At 33.1% G+C, this 17,087-nt stretch overlaps 1 protein-coding gene and 1 long non-coding RNA gene across 10 annotated transcripts in view; one reads left to right on the forward strand and one right to left on the reverse strand.

Annotated features, from left to right (window-relative positions):
* Window positions 1-4,925, forward strand: part of bif (bifocal) — a 177,700-nt gene extending 172,775 nt beyond the window's left edge. For 6 of the 9 annotated variants that reach the window (XM_067780346.1, XM_067780345.1, XM_067780347.1 and 3 more), the window contains one exon: window positions 1,871-2,081. In XM_067780346.1, coding sequence (XP_067636447.1) covers window positions 1,871-1,939 — 69 coding nt within the window. In that variant the 3' untranslated portion in view covers window positions 1,940-2,081. Of the gene's footprint in view, window positions 1-1,870 lie in introns of all 9 variants that reach the window. The other 3 variants (XM_067780348.1, XM_067780355.1, XM_067780352.1) reach the window with 2 other exon arrangements.
* A 3,433-nt stretch (window positions 4,926-8,358) lies between these two features.
* LOC137249124 (uncharacterized) lies at window positions 8,359-10,770 on the reverse strand. Its single transcript, XR_010952254.1, has 3 exons — window positions 9,924-10,770; window positions 9,640-9,864; window positions 8,359-9,585 (listed from the first exon to the last, which is right to left on the reverse strand). It is a non-coding gene; the product is annotated as an uncharacterized lncRNA (long non-coding RNA).
* Window positions 10,771-17,087: the final 6,317 nt, after the last annotated feature.

The following is a 17,087-nucleotide window of genomic DNA, read 5'->3' on the forward strand; positions in this document are numbered from 1 at the left end:
AATGGGCTAGGCATCCATCTTCTCGTTTGCTAAGACGTATATGCCTCACATATGTGACCACCATTTCCGACATGCCGATTTGGCAGGTCATGCTATTTGGTGACACTGCCCGGAGATAGGCCGCAAAGTATTTCAACTATAGTACAAGTATCTTTCCACAGTACAGGCAGTTCGGGGTTTCTACCTTACTAATTCCGTGGAGTTATTTGCGGAAGTAACCTAGTGCTGTTAAAAATTGAGCTAGATAAATGTCATCTCCGTGTGATCGCTTCAACCATGGGCTCAGATCGGAAATAAGTTCCCTGGTCCGTTTTCTTGCGGTGCTGTTGCTTCACTGTTGTTGCCAGCGTCGAATCGATTCTTCTTGCACTTTTATAGCAACAGTAGCTCTACTCGCTTTCGGTTCGCTGTCGTATATTTGCTTTTCTTTCCTGAGTGAGGAGATAAACCGGCATGGCTGCCGCAACGATCAGGACAGCTTCTGCCGAGATCGTGCGGTAAGCCGAAGATATTCGCAGCGCTCATCTGCGCTGGATTAAGGTGAGGGCGGTTCGGTGTTTCATTGCAATCACCCAGATTTCTACACCCGTGTAAGAGTATAGAAGCCGAAGCTGATGCAATCAGCTTCCTTATACATGACTTTGAACCGCCTGTGTTTTTCTTTAATATACTCTAAACTCGCTATTATGTGGACAGTCCTTTTGCAGGCTCCTCGTCCGAGAAGATGAGCGTACTGTCGAGCTTCACTCCCAAACATTCCGTTGAAGTGCGAGCTTCTATTTGCTGGTCCGCAAACGTCAAGTTGGTCATAGTGGTGATGCGCCTCTTCGTGAAGATGACGATCTCCATTTTTGCTGTTGCCAGCTGAGGACCGTGATAAGTCATCTAACTATTTACACTGCTCATGATCTGGTTTAGTTTAAGCTGTGCCAGCTCATAGCTTAGCGAAAGCAACTTAGGAATGTACCTTCTGGCATGTCCAATTGAAGAAGACCATAGTAATATATCTTCATTCAAATTTGCCGAACACATGACCCATTCCCGTACCTGCGCTTCCATGCTTAAACCAGATTACTATTATCTGTAAAAAATGAAAAATCTTACAACTTTAAGCGTGCTTTGAATAAAATGTCCCCTTTTTTTTGTTTGTATGAGTTATTTTGTTTTGTTGATTTTCCGACAGGGTGGACAGCGATTTTCCGTCATCCCTTGTCAAATTTGGTTTCGAGACAAACCGGTTTCGGCGTTGTGCCATCATCGATTTTCGTTCCTGTGTACATAACTCTTATACAAATAATAAAAAAAATGTTACGTATACGTACCGGTACCCGTCTTTTCACGTGGTACAGATATGTGAGGTGTAATTGTTTGCTTTTTTATAAAGCGAAGTGCTTATTTATAGTTGTTATTATAAAGACTTTAATTTATTATGTGCACTTTATGTTAATTCGCTAAAGTTTAAAAGTTTTCCTTCAAATATTCAGGGTTTTATTTCTTTTTTTTCATTTTTTATCGAAAATTTCAAACATGCAACAAATATATATTGAAAAATATATTTTCATTAAAAATTGTCTAGAAATAATTATCAAAATAAACTTAAGTCATAATTTTTGCGGTTCACAAAAAGAATGTGTGCCAATTTCAAGAGACTGTATGAATACCCACACTGCCATGCGCTTGTACAGCACTTATAGTTACTCACTTTAGTGCTTAGAGTTCCTTGTTTCTAAACATCACGCAACGTACTTATGTATTTTTTATAAATAATATTATCACTTGTTAAATGCAATATATTTTTGATTTTATGAAAATATTTTTTAATTAAAAATCTAACTTCCACTTCTCAATTTTAATTTTCTTGCACGTACAGGTTCAGCGCCACTTGGTTTCTATACGCCCGTCAAAGCGCCCATCGATAATCTCTTTCAGTTGGGCGTAACGCGTGCGCCTAACGGTAATGGTACACACAGCTATAATAACAACACTTCAACACCCACAACAAACGGTACAAGCGTAACTGCCAACAACAGTGGCATAATCAAACAAAATGGTCAAATTAATGGTAGTGATGGCAGTGAAAGGGTTAAAAGCAGCAACGGTGGCAACAAAATTAACTCCACACACGCTGATGAAGCAGACAATGGCGAAGAATCGGAGAGTTTACAGTATATCAAACCAGCAAATGATGATCTCACGATTGCATATAGTGAAGGCACACAAAAGACAGATTTGTTGTATTGAAAAGCATTGAGAAGGAGAAAATTTTTAATAGAGAGTGCGCGAAGCAAGCAAAGAAGAACGAGCGGGGCAAGAAACGTGAATGCGTTATAGAGCGCGCACAGTTTTGAAAACGCTGTATTATATGCCAAGGCAGGAGAAAAATTGTACGATGTACGTTTGTTGTGTCTCTCATACGCATAGCCACATTTTAACTGGCTAAATTTAACAGTTGTGGGCAAAATATAATTTTCGCACGCTATAGCATTATATGTTTTTGAAATGTTTGCAATAATTTAAGCAACAGATTTTGTACGTTTATGTTTTATTAAGTCACTTAGGCGTGCAACAGTCTTTAATTATATTTAAAAATTTATTTTATTGTATTATTAATCATTTAATCTTTTGTTTTGATTTATTTTTCGATATACATACTAAATTAGTTATTAATAAATATAAAAATATGCGCATTTTTTCGTTTTATATTGTAGTATTTAAACTTATTATTATTATTATCTATGTATAATGCACATTTTGTGCATGTGTGTGTGTGTAAAATTATATGCAATGATAAAATTTTTGTCTGTTATATATTAAAGAAAAAAAACAAAAAAAAATATATTAAATAAATATCCAAAAAGTCTGTTTAGCATACAGAAATTCTGAATCATATATAAATGTACTAGATCTAACTCATATATATCATTTTCAGTTAAGTTAAACTTTTTTCAAGTCGAAAAACACTTGATTTCAAATCAAATAAGACTTATTTTCAAATCGAAACTTTTTTCAAGCCGAAAGAAACTTTTTCAAATCAAATGAAACTTTTTTCAAGTTGAAACAAACTTGTTTTCAAATCAAATAAAAGTAACCTTTTTCATTCCATTTGATTTGAAAAAAGTTTAATTTGAGTTGAAAAATATTTTATTTGTATTGAAAATAGTTTCATTTTACTTGAAAAAAGTTTCAATTGACCGAAAAACGCTATACCGTATTTGTATGTTGGATTAGAGTGCAGCGTGTGATTTTTTTTTTTTTTGTGTAAAAACTATAACTAGCAAAAACAAAACATAATAAAATGGAACCCGATATAAAATTTAAAAGTTCGATGTATAACAACTAATAAAAAAGCTATCCGAACAAATTTTGTTTGAATATTTATAAAGAAGAAAATTTTTTACTTCTTTCGAAAAAAAAACAAGACAGTTTTTAAATAGTTTCATTCAGAAAAAAAAATAATAAAAATATTCGCAAACAAAATTTATTCTAGCAAGCATAAGTGAAACTTTTCAATTCAAAAATAACTTAAAGCTGCCAAATACGCAATTATCACAAACTATTAAAAAAAAATTTATAAAAACAAATAAATTAAATTAATAAAACTTGAGATAAAAGTTGAAAACATGTAGATAAACATTTAAGTAAAAGAAAAAAAAGTAGAGCAAAGGCAAAAACCGAAAAATAATTTAAAAAAACAGTGTTACAAAAAAATAATTTGATATTTTTGTTTTATTTTTTTATTTTATATTATTTCTCAGTACTTTTCTTTTGCAGTTCTTATCTTGTATCTCTTCTTTGTATCTTTCAATTCATTGTTGAGATATTTTCTGTTTCTTATTCGCTTTACTTTTTATTCTCTTAATTAAATTTTTATTTATTAATTTCACCTTAAATCAACCTTGTCTTTTATAGCCTAAAAAAAAATTACTAAAAAAACTTAAAAACGCCTTAAAAATTTTGTTTTTAAAATTTTATATAAAATAAAAAAATTTTTTTTTTATAAAATTTTTCAGAATAAAATTTTTAGTGTTTTTCATTTTCTTTATGCAAAAATTTTCTAACTAAAATTTAACCGTCGAATCGAAAAATTATGATACAAGTAAAAATAATAACAAGAAGAAGAATTGTAAGATTAAAATGAAAGAACAACGCAAAGAATTTAAAGTCCAAAGAGTAAAAATAAAATAAATTAAACAAATTTTAAAGACCTATTAGCAAAACTGGCAACTTAAACATTTTAAGTGAAACTGAAAATAAGAAGAAAAATAAAAGTGCCACAAAATATAAAAAGTTTAAAAACAGATTATTAAAAATTTGAAAATTAAAACAAAAATAAAAACAAACAAAAAATTTATGTTTAAATCAAAATTAATACAAAAAACCAAAATAAAAGTAAAACACGTCAAAATTAAAAAAAAAAAAACATTGGAATATTTACAACATGAAAAAGTTACCTCAAGTTTTTTAAAAAAATAAAAAAGGAGTAAAATAAAAAGGCTAAATCTAAAATATTAAAAATAATAACAAAATGAAAAACTCATCTAAAGTAAGAAATAAAATAAAGAACATAGTCAAAAAATCAGAAAGGTTTAAAATAAAATAAAAAGAGAAATAAATAAAAAAATACTAACGGTTAAAAAAATTAGTGAAAAGAATTAGCTTAAAATAATTTTAAAAATTTAAATAATAAAACAAAAAATAATTAAAAGACAAATAATAATATATTAAAAAACAATAAAATTTTAATAAAAAATCGATTGAAGGAAAGGCAGCATACGAAAAATTCAAATAAAAGAGGGAAACACGGGGAACTGATATTAAAAATATAAAAATTAATCAAATTCAAAATTTTATATCAAAATAAAAGAACAAGCAAACCCCGCAACTACAAATTAAAAAATATAAAAAGATAAAAATTAAAAAATTTACTTGCATTTATTCTTTGTATTTGTGTTTCAATTTTTTTTTTTTGTTAAATACTATACAAATTGTTAATTAAAGAAACAATGTTTAAAATGATGTGTAAATAACAATAAATAAATAAAAAAAAAAATTAAAAGCATTGCAACAAAAATTTGAAACTTTAAACAATAATAACAAAAAAAAAATAATAAAATAAGAACAAATAAATAAAGAACGCAAACATAAAAGTAAAAAAAATTGTAAAAAATTCATTAAAATGTTTAAATTTTAGCAAAAGTAAAGTAAAAAAAGTTAAGACTGCGAATTAGAAACAGAATAAATAAAAGTTTAAACAAAAACAATGTATACAATAAAATCAACCCAAAACCGAAATTTATAAAACACAAAGAAATTTAAGGAAAATTAAGTCTTGAAAAAATAAACAATAATGGAAATAAATAAATATTATTATTTATAGAAACTAAATAATATAAAAATTAAACGATGAAAATAATCAAAAAATAAAAAAAAATAAACAAGAATTTATATAAAAAAAATTAATAAATAAATATTAAAATAGTAAATAATAAAAATAATAAAATAATAATAAAATTAATAATAAAAATAGAATAGTATGAAAATTAAATTAGAATAATAATTAAATGGTTTAAAAATTAATAAATAAAAGAAATGCTAAAAAAATTTTAATTACAATAAAAAATTATTTATAAAAAAATAAAAAAATATTAATATTTAATATTTAATAAAAAATATTAACTAACAATAAATAAAAAATATTAATTAACAATAATAATTAAAAAATAAAAACAAAATTCCAAAAAAAATAATTGATATTAAAAAAAATAAATAATAAAAATAAAATGAAACAAAAATTAAACAAACAAAAAATAATTGAGTCACTGAAAATGAATAAAGAAAAAATACTAAAATAATAAAATAATAAAAAGTAAAAAACATTAAAAACAAAATCAGCCCAATTCTAAACCAAAATTCCGTGCGAGTTTTTTCCCTTCTCCCATTCCTCGTATTCTAAATAAAAATTCCTTGTGAGTTTTTTCACTTCTCCCTTTCCTCCTATTCTGAACAATGTTCGAAAAAGCGGAAACCGGTTATGGGAGAAAAGTAGGTATTATGAATGTGAGGGAGAGGGAGATTTCTTTGCCATTTCATAGGAGTTTTTTCACTTGTTAAATTAAAGGGAATGCATCAAAATAGTTAAAGGAAATTGGTTCGTTTAAGAAAGAACACTTATTTGTACAAATTTGTGCTAAAATATGTATGTATGTACATTCTACCACAATATTCTCCCTGTTAATACAACACAACTACAACCACAATATTCTTTATTTTAAGTCGAAAAGTATATCATAAGCAACGGTAGAGCTCGTGGTATACATATTTGATGCAGCCATCCAGAAATTGCGCAAGGATTTTTTAATAAGGCTTAAATAGATTTTGGCATATGACGAAGGACGAATTCAACTCAACTTGGCCGCCAGAAAATTGCTTTGCTGAATGAAAGCAGGCAACTCCGGCAGATTTGTGTTATGCGGCCGTTTTCTTATGTTCCGCTGTTGATGTTGCTGTGGCACCAATTCATTACTCATTTCAGTGAATACCACATGAAATGCAATAAATACTGTGCATTGTTTATATTTTATTTCTTAATTTCCAACAAATTTGCAATAATTCAACTTTTCAATTTTTTAAACAAAATAAGAAATGTACAACGAAATTTCAATTGACAAAACAGCTGACTTCGAAAATTCGAAATTCCTATTCCCCAATTATTGTTCTCCCTAGGAGAACAGAATTGGAGGAATTTTTCCGCGGGAATTAAAAAATTCGCGAGAACAAAATTCCGCGAGAATATTTAGAATTGGTCTGACTATAAAAGCAAAATTAATTAATTACAAAGTACATAAACATTTGGTAAAGCAAAAATAACAAAAATTAAAGACAAACAAAATTAAAAACCAGCAAAAATTAAAAAATTTAAATACATTTAAATAACTCATAAATATAAATCACGCGCTCCCTAATCTCCGATTTATAAAATACACATAAAAACATACATTTACATACAGATATAAAACATTCAGTAAAAAAGTAAAAACAATTATTATTCATTTTGTAATTTGTATTTTAAGTGTAATACATGCAAACTTACATACATACAAAAATATATATATAATAGCAATTATTGATTACATTATATACATACATCCATTTATTGCATACCATTTACTATACATACATATTAACATAAATATACGATTTATTAATTATAATTATACCATAAATACAAAAACAAAAATATACATCAAACATGAAAATATTGCATACCGTAAACTTTCTTAGATGTAAGCGTATTGAAATACAACAACAGCAATATGCAGTTGATAAATTAAAAAAAAATGTGAAAAATGTTACACGAGCAAGCAAAAATTATACAAATGCATACATACATTAAAAAAAAAAAACAAGTAAATAAATAAAAGCTTAAAAAGGCATTTAAATTAAAATTTTTTGCAAATTATAATTCCTTTTTATTTTGAATTCAAAAGTCTGGGAGGTAAGTTAATTTTAAAAATTAAACTATACTAGCTTTAAGCTATCCCGCTAGTAAATACATGCTTCTTGGCCTTGAGGAAGCTACACTGTCACATATTCGCCAAGAGAAACCCGTTCAACTGTTCTGCAAGTTCATCTCTATTGTCTGCAACAAATACCTCATAGCCTTAAAAAACTCCGCATTAAATGCAATGGTGTTATGGAATCGTAAAGCATTGGGCGTGAGTCCATATCCGGAGCCCCAAGCAGTATTCACACTCCAGTTATACCATCATATGCGTTGGCTTAAATACTGTAGGTGATCACGATAATTATATTGCACTTCTGAAAGAGAAGATCCATCATCATAATGTCTAGTTTTTTCCAACTCTGCGGTTTTTTAAATCCTCCATACCTGGAAATTGAACTCAAAATCCCTGCTAAATATCTTTACCAACTATACCATATCGGCGTCAGAAATCATCAGAATACCAATCATCATAACTCATCCATGGCGGCAAATTTTTTTTCCACTCTCGATTTTTGCATCTACGCGATCACAAATAGTAAAAAAAATACCAGGCGCGCAGAACTACATAAGCAGATGCCACTCACTAATACGTGTGGGGGTGTGTGTAACAATTTGTTGGTTCCTCCAACTCATTAACACGGGTATTGCATATTTATGGGCTGCAGATTTTAACTTGTGCACGCACTTCCGCTCAAACATCTGAGTTGCCTTTGCAAAATATGACATCTGCCTAAAAGTATGCAATGTTTGTTTTCATGGATGAGAAGAGGCAACAAAATTTTACGCACACACAGGCAAATTCAGTATCCGCTTCTGTAGTTCTGCGAGCCTGGTAGAAAAAGCGATTGTGGAAAAAATTTGCCGGCAGGGAAATTATGAATTTTCTGTACTGTGGTATGGCAAACGCATTCATGAATTGATTAATTTCTGCGGCGCTACAAGGGTTAATCGGTTTATCGTTAATGACTGTCAATTTGCGTATATCTCTTGAACCAAGCAAAGTTCGTAAATTTGTTTGTTGCATTATGCAGCTACTTGTAGATTAATCCACAATGTGATATAAAGTTCCATCATTAACCCTTCAAGGCGAAAACTAGAATTTATCGGTACACAAATGACCTAATGACACCTAAATCAGCCCATATCTCTTGAACCAAGCAAGATTTAAAAAAATTTCTTTTTGCCTTATATAGGTACGTATTTGTAGATTTATATTCAACTTGAAATAAAGTTCCATCGTTAACCCTTCAAGGCGAAAATTGAAATTTATTGGTACACAAGTTACCCAGCACCTAAATCAGCCTATATCTCTTGAACCGAGACAGATTTTCTAAATTCTCGTTTTGCATTATATAACCACTTGCAGATTAATTCAGAATTTGATTCGAGGTTCTAGCGTCACCGGTTCAAATTTTATAAGCGTCTTAGCGATTGATCGATCAGTGCTGACTAACAACAGCTTTTTGTGTATATCTCTTGAACCAAGTAAAAATTCAAAATTTTTTTATTTCATTTTATACCTATCATTAACAGTTAAAGCGCTAAATGCATTAATCGGTTTTTCGATTATTACTGTCCATCTCTCGAGCTGTTAACGATGCCACCTTGAATCAAATCGTGTCTTAATCTACTAATAAGTGGCTATATAATACGAAGAAATTTTTTTTAAAATCTTGATTGGTTCTAGAGATTTGCAGCCCTATTCTGCATTTCGACTTGGATTGGAATTTTTTCGATTTGGCAATTTTGGTATTCTGGGTTCCAATCTCTTTCGATCCAACTTCGAATCGTTCGATTTTGCGTATTCTGCATTTCGATCGTAGTTCCGTTTTTCTAAGTTGCAAATTGGTTGGCGGAAAAATATTTTCTTTTTATTTCGTTATTAATTTATAACAGAATTTTAACAAAAATGTAAGTAAAACTTGTTAAGAAACGTAGAAGGCTTGATGATGATTGTTTTTTATATGTATCCAGGTCAAAAACAACATGCCGATGTCGAAGTCCTTGGACGTATTTGCCCCGCAAAAGTATCTAACACATACTTGAAAGCATCCTTGTTAAGTCGAAAGTTTTTTTTGAACCTAAATAAGAAAATAAGTCATTAAACTTTACCACTTTTAAGTTAAATTTCTTACAATTTGTCACTCATCTCAAATGGATTACACAAATCTCGCAATATTTGCCTTTCCATTCTCGCTTGGCCATTTTCGTATGCGTTGCTTTCCAACTCCATAAATAATGCCGCGGCTATTGATTCCATTATAATAGACAGCTATAATTTGTGTTTGTTCGTTGGGTCCAGTTATATGCCAAAGCAAGCTGCCGGCGTAGAGGAAGGTGAAGCGAAAACGTAAACAATCCTTGCGGAAAGAATAAATAAACCTTTATAAAGTATTTTAGGCCATGGCAATGAAATTACCATCCTTAAAATTCAGAAAATGTGAACTATATTCGTGCAGGAATCCGTTTTAACAAAACTTCGTGGCCACGGCAGAGAATTGGCCAAAAGAGCGACAAAAACACACTTACAATTATGAAAACACTTCACTCAAAAAAATATAACACTGCGGCAATATATTCTATTGCTTTTTTGTACAAAATGGCGTGGATAATAAAATATAAACGTTTTTCAATGTTTTTTACAAATTTTCTTTAATTTATTTTGTTCCAATGTTCACACATTCCGTACCAACAGCTGATTTCGAAAAATCATGTGCTCATCCTCTTCTCTTTACGATTCCGTCGTAATGCAGAATACCAAACTTCGATTAAAGCAGAGCGTAGAACGGGAACGTAATCGAAATGCAGAATAGGGGTGTTGGTGCTGGCCCATTTGTGTACCGATAAATTCCGTTTTGCCTTAAAGGGTTAATGATGGAACTTTATATCAAATTGTGGATTAATCCTTAAGAAGATAGCTATATATTGCAAAAACAAAAAGCTTTACAGTTTTGGTTGGTTCAAGAGATATACACAAAGGAACATTTATTATCGAAAAACCGATTAATCCACTTAGCGCTTTAACCGTTAACGATAGAACCTTGAATAAAATTGTAAATAATCTGCAGGTAGTTAGCTATATGATGAAAAACAATAGTTTCGACAATCTTGCTTGGCTCAAGAGATATACACAAAAAACTGTTAGTAGTCAGCACTGATCGATCAACCGATAAATCGCACGTAGAAATTGAATCGTTAATAATAGAATCTTGAGCCAAATTGTGAATTAATCTACAGATAAGTGGCTATATAATGTAAAACAAGAGTTAAGAAAATCTTGCTTGATGCAAGAGATATAGTATAGATGCCGGGTCATTTGTGTATCGTTAAATTTTCATTTTTACCTTGAAGGGTTAACGATGGAAACTTTATATCAAATGGTGGATTAATCTACAAGTGGGAAGATATATAACACGAAAAAAAGTTTAGAAAATCTCGTTTCGTTCAAGATATATAGGTCAATTTATGTGTGGGGTCATGTGTGTATCCATAAATTTTCATGTTTTCCTTAAAGAATTAATGCCTGAAGTTTATATCAAATTGTAGATAAATCTAGAAGTGGGTATCTATATATTGCAAAAACAAAAACTTTGTCATTTGGTATTATGGTTCAAGAGATATACACAAATTGGCAGTAGTTATCGAAACATTTACTAACCGGCGTAGCGCCTCAACCGTTAATTTTAAATTGTAAACTTCAACAGCTGCGACCCATATAACTGGAAGCTTTAGAGACTTAACGCCGTTTTAACCATCTTTGGTTAAGCTAACTTTTTACAGAAAGCGTTCGATGACCTGTCACGTAGAGTGTTAGGTAGTGTTTCCAGGTGCTCTCTTCAACCAAATATTTTCAACCTTCAATGAAAATATTTCATAATTATAATTGGGCATAAAACGTTGGATAAACCATGATTCAATAACAATGGAATTATTTTCATTCTTAAAGCACGTGAAATCCATTGGTTATCGAAAATTGAATACAAGAAAAGAAGGTAATTTCACTATGTCGTATTTGTCATAAACTGTGTTAGTTGTCTCTTTAGTACGAACCAGTTCGCCCTTACTTAATCTATTCTTACCTTTTCTCTTTTTTGTTTTTTGCAAACTGATAAAATTAGGGGATTTTTTTTTTTTATTCTATTTTTCATACGTATCTGTTTTTTTGTATTTTTTTGTTTTTGTTTCTTTATTTTTCAGATTTTCTTTTATTTGACTTTTATTGGTTGCGCTAACTCATAAGTAGTTTTCTTATCAATAAATATATATATGTTTTTAATTACATTTGTTTTATTCTCTGTATATATAATTATTTTTAATTTTCATATATATATATATATTAAAGAATATTTTTTTCTTTTTGTGTTACATATGTTTCTATATATATATATATTTTTATATATTGCACTAAAAATATCTGTAATATTTTTTTTATTTTTTATACATCTATTACTATTTTGTAATTTTTTGCTTTGTTTGTTATTTCTTTTTTATATTACTGTGAGTTTATTTATATTTTGTTGATTTTCTTTTGATATTTCAATATTTGCTAATCCTTCCGTTTATTTTTTCGCTACTTTATTCAATGCTAACCATTTAATATTCACATTTTCTTTAATTCTTTCTTAAGTATGCTTATTCTTTTTCATCCCTAGCTTAGAGACGAGGCATGCCGAAGGCTTTTTTTATTATTTTTCTAACTCGGACAGGAGTCTTGCTCGCGCACGACAGAACCAAAAAACGTTGAAAGCAATTCGATCTTTTTGTCTGGTTTTGCACTTGAACTGATTTTAATGAAAATTGTGTTTAATTCCACTGAAAGAAAAATGCTGGTAAAATGAACCGATTTACAGGCATAGCGCACGCTACCATCATACAACGGTGGACGCCCAGCTCTGCTCTGTTAACTAACAATTTTTAATATCACCCTAAGAAAGTCCTGATAATTCCTCCCTTTTGTATCGTTCGAATCGCTGAAATGTCGTATATATAACTGAACTAATTAGACACTACTATGGTAGTAGTACTTCAATTTAATTTACTCGTGTGCTTCACTTATGTCATGTTACAATCAAACAAATTCATTATTTCTCAGCTTGCGCTGCTTTTATATGCTCCGTTGCCTCGTTCGCCTATTTCTCCTCCGATACAGAACTTTCGCAAACAGCCGTCTCGAACACATGCTTGTTTATTTCTCAGTTCTGTATCAGATAGTTTGTTATTTAGCTATATACAATGTATATTATACATGTATGTGTGACTATTTCTCTTCTTTGCTCTTAGCTGCTGATTATATGTATGTGAAATAATCTCTTCGGCCTTAGCTTTGCTGGGCGCAAAGGGCGGTTGGTTATAGGCGCAGATGCAAATGCGCACCACAATGCGTGGGGAAGAGCAGATACGAACGAGAGAAGCGAATCTCTGTTTTGTTACATCCTGCAAACCAATTTGCAGATAGCCAACAGGGGAAATGTCCCTACATACATTGGTCCAACATCCAGCAATGTTCTGGATATTACATTGAGCTCCGAGCGTGATATATCAAGGTATGATTGGATGATTCTTGATAGACCATCCTTCTCCGGCCATGCGTATATCAGCTTCAACATCCCCCTAAAGAGGGTAGAGAAGGGAGGAACCTTTAGAAACCCTAGGTCAACGAACTGGACTAAATTCCAGAAACATGTAGAAACAAAACTGGTTGCTAATGTAGAGGAACTGGAGGAGTCGAATGAATTCCTAACAAGGACGCTTATGACTGCGTATAACAAAGCTTGCCCTCTAAGAAGATTCAGAGGAAAAGCAAAGCCGCCATGGTGGAGCAATGAGCTGAGTCTTCTAAGAAGACAGGTTAAAGAAATGTTTAAGCTCGCAAAGACCGCGGAAAGCGAAGCGTGTCGGGACGAGTACAGGGATCTACTGAGGATCTACAAGCGTGAAATTACCAGGGCGAAGAGAAACTCATGGAAAAGTATCTGTACGGACATAGAGTGCTCCAGCGAAACAGCACGGTTGAAAAAAGTCCTAGCAAAGGGAAACATAGTCCAGGGACTAATAAAGAAAGAGAACGGGGAATGGTCACGTAGTAGTGAGGAATCCCTTGAGGTGCTTCTCGATACACATTTCCCATCGGGAGACGGTTTAGAGGAGCCAGCAGATCACTCACACTTCGATTACGGAGCTAGTAGTGCCGGGCTTGGTGACCGATACCAAGATCGAGTTGGCAGTGAAGACGTTTTCTAAGTTTAAATCGCCGGGCCCAGATGGTATATTCCCGGCCATGCTACAAGTCTCAAGTAGGGCGGTCGTGGAATGGCTTAAAATAATATTCGATGGGTGCATACGACTGAATCATGTACCACACTCTTGGAGAACTGCTCGTGTAGCTTTTTTACCAAAGGCGCGGAAGATCGGTCACATGTATTCCAAAGACTATAGACCCATTAGCTTAACATCATTTCTGCTCAAAACCTTTGAGAGGCTAATAGATGTGTACATAAAGTCCAACGTGGATGAAAAGCTGCTCTCCACAACACAGCATGCGTACACCAAAGGCAAGTCGGTAGACACCGCATTGCATAGGGTGGTAATAAGCATAGAGAAATCCCTGGAATATAAGGAGTATGCTCTAGGAGTCTTCTTGGACATTGCCGGGGCTTTCAATAATGTTGCAAAATGGGCGATTATGGATGGTCTTAATTAAATTAAAGTACATCCTGCCTTAATCAGATGGATCGGCTGCATGTTAAATTGCAGAAAGATTACATCACAATGGGGATTGTACGAGGCCACGAAATCAGTGGACAGGGGCACGCCGCAGGGAGGGGTGCTATCACCTCTGCTGTGGACGCTGGTCATCAACCAACTGCTCAGGCAATTCGATGAGGGACCCGTAAAACTCACGGCTTACGCAGATGACGTTGCAATTGTCATAAGTGGAAAGTGCCTTCCAACGATTAGTTCTTTGATGGATCGGGCGCTTCGCGATATTCATATCTGGGCATCTAATGTCGGGTTGAAAGTCAATGCGGAGAAGACGGATATGGTCTTGTTTACAAAGAGGTACAAGGTCCCAAATTGGACCAGGCCTAAGTTAGGAGGGGTGACCTTACAGGAGAAACCTTGCACAAAATATTTAGGAATCATCGTAGACAGTAAGCTGTCATGGAAGCTCAACGTGGAGGAGAGGGTCAAGAAGGCCTCAACGGCACTCTACGCATGTAAAAGAATGCTGGGGTGTACGTGGGGCCTATCGCCCTCTCTTTATCATTGGGTTTTTACAGCGATTGTAAGCCCTATTCTATACTATGGAGTTCTTGTTTGGTGGAAAGCCACACAAAAAACAACATACCTCAAAAAATTAGAGGGGGTATGCAGACTATCGATGCTTAGCATTACGGGAGCCCTGAAAACAACCCCGACGGCTGCACTGTATGCCATTTTGCACATCCCACTTGTAGACCTGGTAGCAAAGAACAAAGCGTTAACGACCGCAACCAGGCTCGGTGCTTCGGGGCAGTTTGAGCGCCGACCATATGGCCATAGTAGTATAGCGTCATCAATCACAAGACGAACAGACTACATGATTCCCTATCTGCGCTTCGAGGGAGATCTTAAGGCCACAATAGAGGTAGACGGTTGGCGCAAGGGTGCGCAAATGGCGGACGAGGCGATACATGTGTACATCGATGGTTCCAAAGTAGTGGAAAGAGTAGGGTCTGCGGTATACTGCGCTGATCCGGAAATAAGCAGATCCTACACAGGCTGCCGGATTAATGTAGCGTTTTCCAAGCGGAAATATTAGCCGTAACCAAAGCAGTAGAAACCCTGGAAGAGAATAGCTTAAGCTGCAACCGTGTTAACTTTTATATTGACAGTCAAGCAGCAATTAAGGCAATAATCTCGCATAGCACAGCATCTACATGCGTGTTAGAGTGTAAGCAGTGTATGGAGAGAATCGGGACAGGGAGAAGCATACATCTATATTGGGTCCCAGGGCATATGGGAATAGATGGGAATGAAAAAGCGGACGAACTAGCTAAAAAGGGCGCATCCCTTGAAGCTTGCTCCGTAGATGGGCGAGATTAAGCGAAGGCGAGAGGTGCACATGATCGACCAAGCGGGAAAGGCGTGGGTTCAAGCGCGGGGCTGTAAAGTGTCGAAGATTATGTGTAGGTCTTACAACCTTAGACTAACACAGTTGCTCCTATCATTAAAAAGAGAGGACTGTAGACTCATGACGGGTATTCTGACTGGATACTGCCTTCTGGCGTCACATGCCTTTAAACTAGGCTTGGTCAGTGATAGCAGATGTAGGAAGTGCGGGTTGGAGAAGGAAACGATCGAGCACGTTCTGTGCTCGTGCCCTGCACTTGCCAGGCTAAGACTCCAGTTATTAGGAGTGATACAGCTGTCAGATCTAGAAGCAGCAAGTGGCTTAAGTCCTAGGAAGCTTCTAGTATTTGCCAAGAGGACGGAGTTATTTTATAACATAGGTCCTGGTTTTTGATAGGGTTTTTCAGTTTGGTCGTTAAAACAAACTTCTGGTAACACTACGGACTCAATCAGTCTATGTGAGGTCCTCATGGACCGGCCAGTTCAACCTACCTACCTAGCTTTGCTGTTTGCATGTATGTGTGGCTGCTTGCTTTGCTGTTGTGCATTTATTTACTAGCAGCATAGTGACGTATCGAACTGCTAATATTCGCCACAATACCAACGAAAACTGTTAAAATAAACGATTTCTGTCAACATCACAACAGCAGTGGCTGTTGATATGACATACATTTCTGTGGCTTGAGCGTCGTGGGCGTAAGTTTCTGTTTAAAATAGCTGATGCTTTTGTATAATATTGCCAGTTATCCGCTATTGAAAAGACCAACTAAATTTGTTCTTTTAACATAAAAATAAGTTAGATTCATTGAGAATCTGTAATTTTTACAGAATATCGCTAGCTTGAGACCAAAATTTTTTCTTCTGTTGAAATAAATAAATAAATTTGTTTTCGTGACAAATTATATGAATTAACTACAATGCGATCAATTTTACGGAATGTGTGTTAATTCAAGAGCAAACAACCAGAGTTGTTGATTTTACCAGCTTCAACTCTTTCGTTGTACAAAAATAAAAATACTTGAACAGAAATAATTTTATATTTTATTTTAGTTCTGTGCTCAATTTTGGAAAAATAAGAAAAGCAAAACTTTGCTTCTTATAAGAATTTTCAATAATAATTGCATTCAAGAAGTTCTGATTTTATGAAATCTTTTTGTTTTTTGCATTTACTATAATATTCTAAAATGCTATATTTTTGTTCAGTCATGTTATAAATCTTATAATTACATTATAATTTGCCAACATTTCTTTGATATCTGCACATATAGATTTTCTTAAATTAATGCAATACTTCCAACTATAATTAATTGGGGTATTCACGTGGTCATGCTTATCAACTTATCTGCTTCTGTGGTTATATTTATAATACAGTTTACAAAAACAAAATATACAGGAGACAAATAATTTTTAGCAAATACATAAGTTGATAACGAGTTGACGTGAATGCCCCAAATGTGTTTTTTCTTTGTTT

The sequence above is a fragment of the Eurosta solidaginis genome, chromosome 4 (assembly GCF_040869045.1).
Source record: "Eurosta solidaginis isolate ZX-2024a chromosome 4, ASM4086904v1, whole genome shotgun sequence".
Taxonomy (NCBI): domain Eukaryota; kingdom Metazoa; phylum Arthropoda; class Insecta; order Diptera; family Tephritidae; genus Eurosta; species Eurosta solidaginis.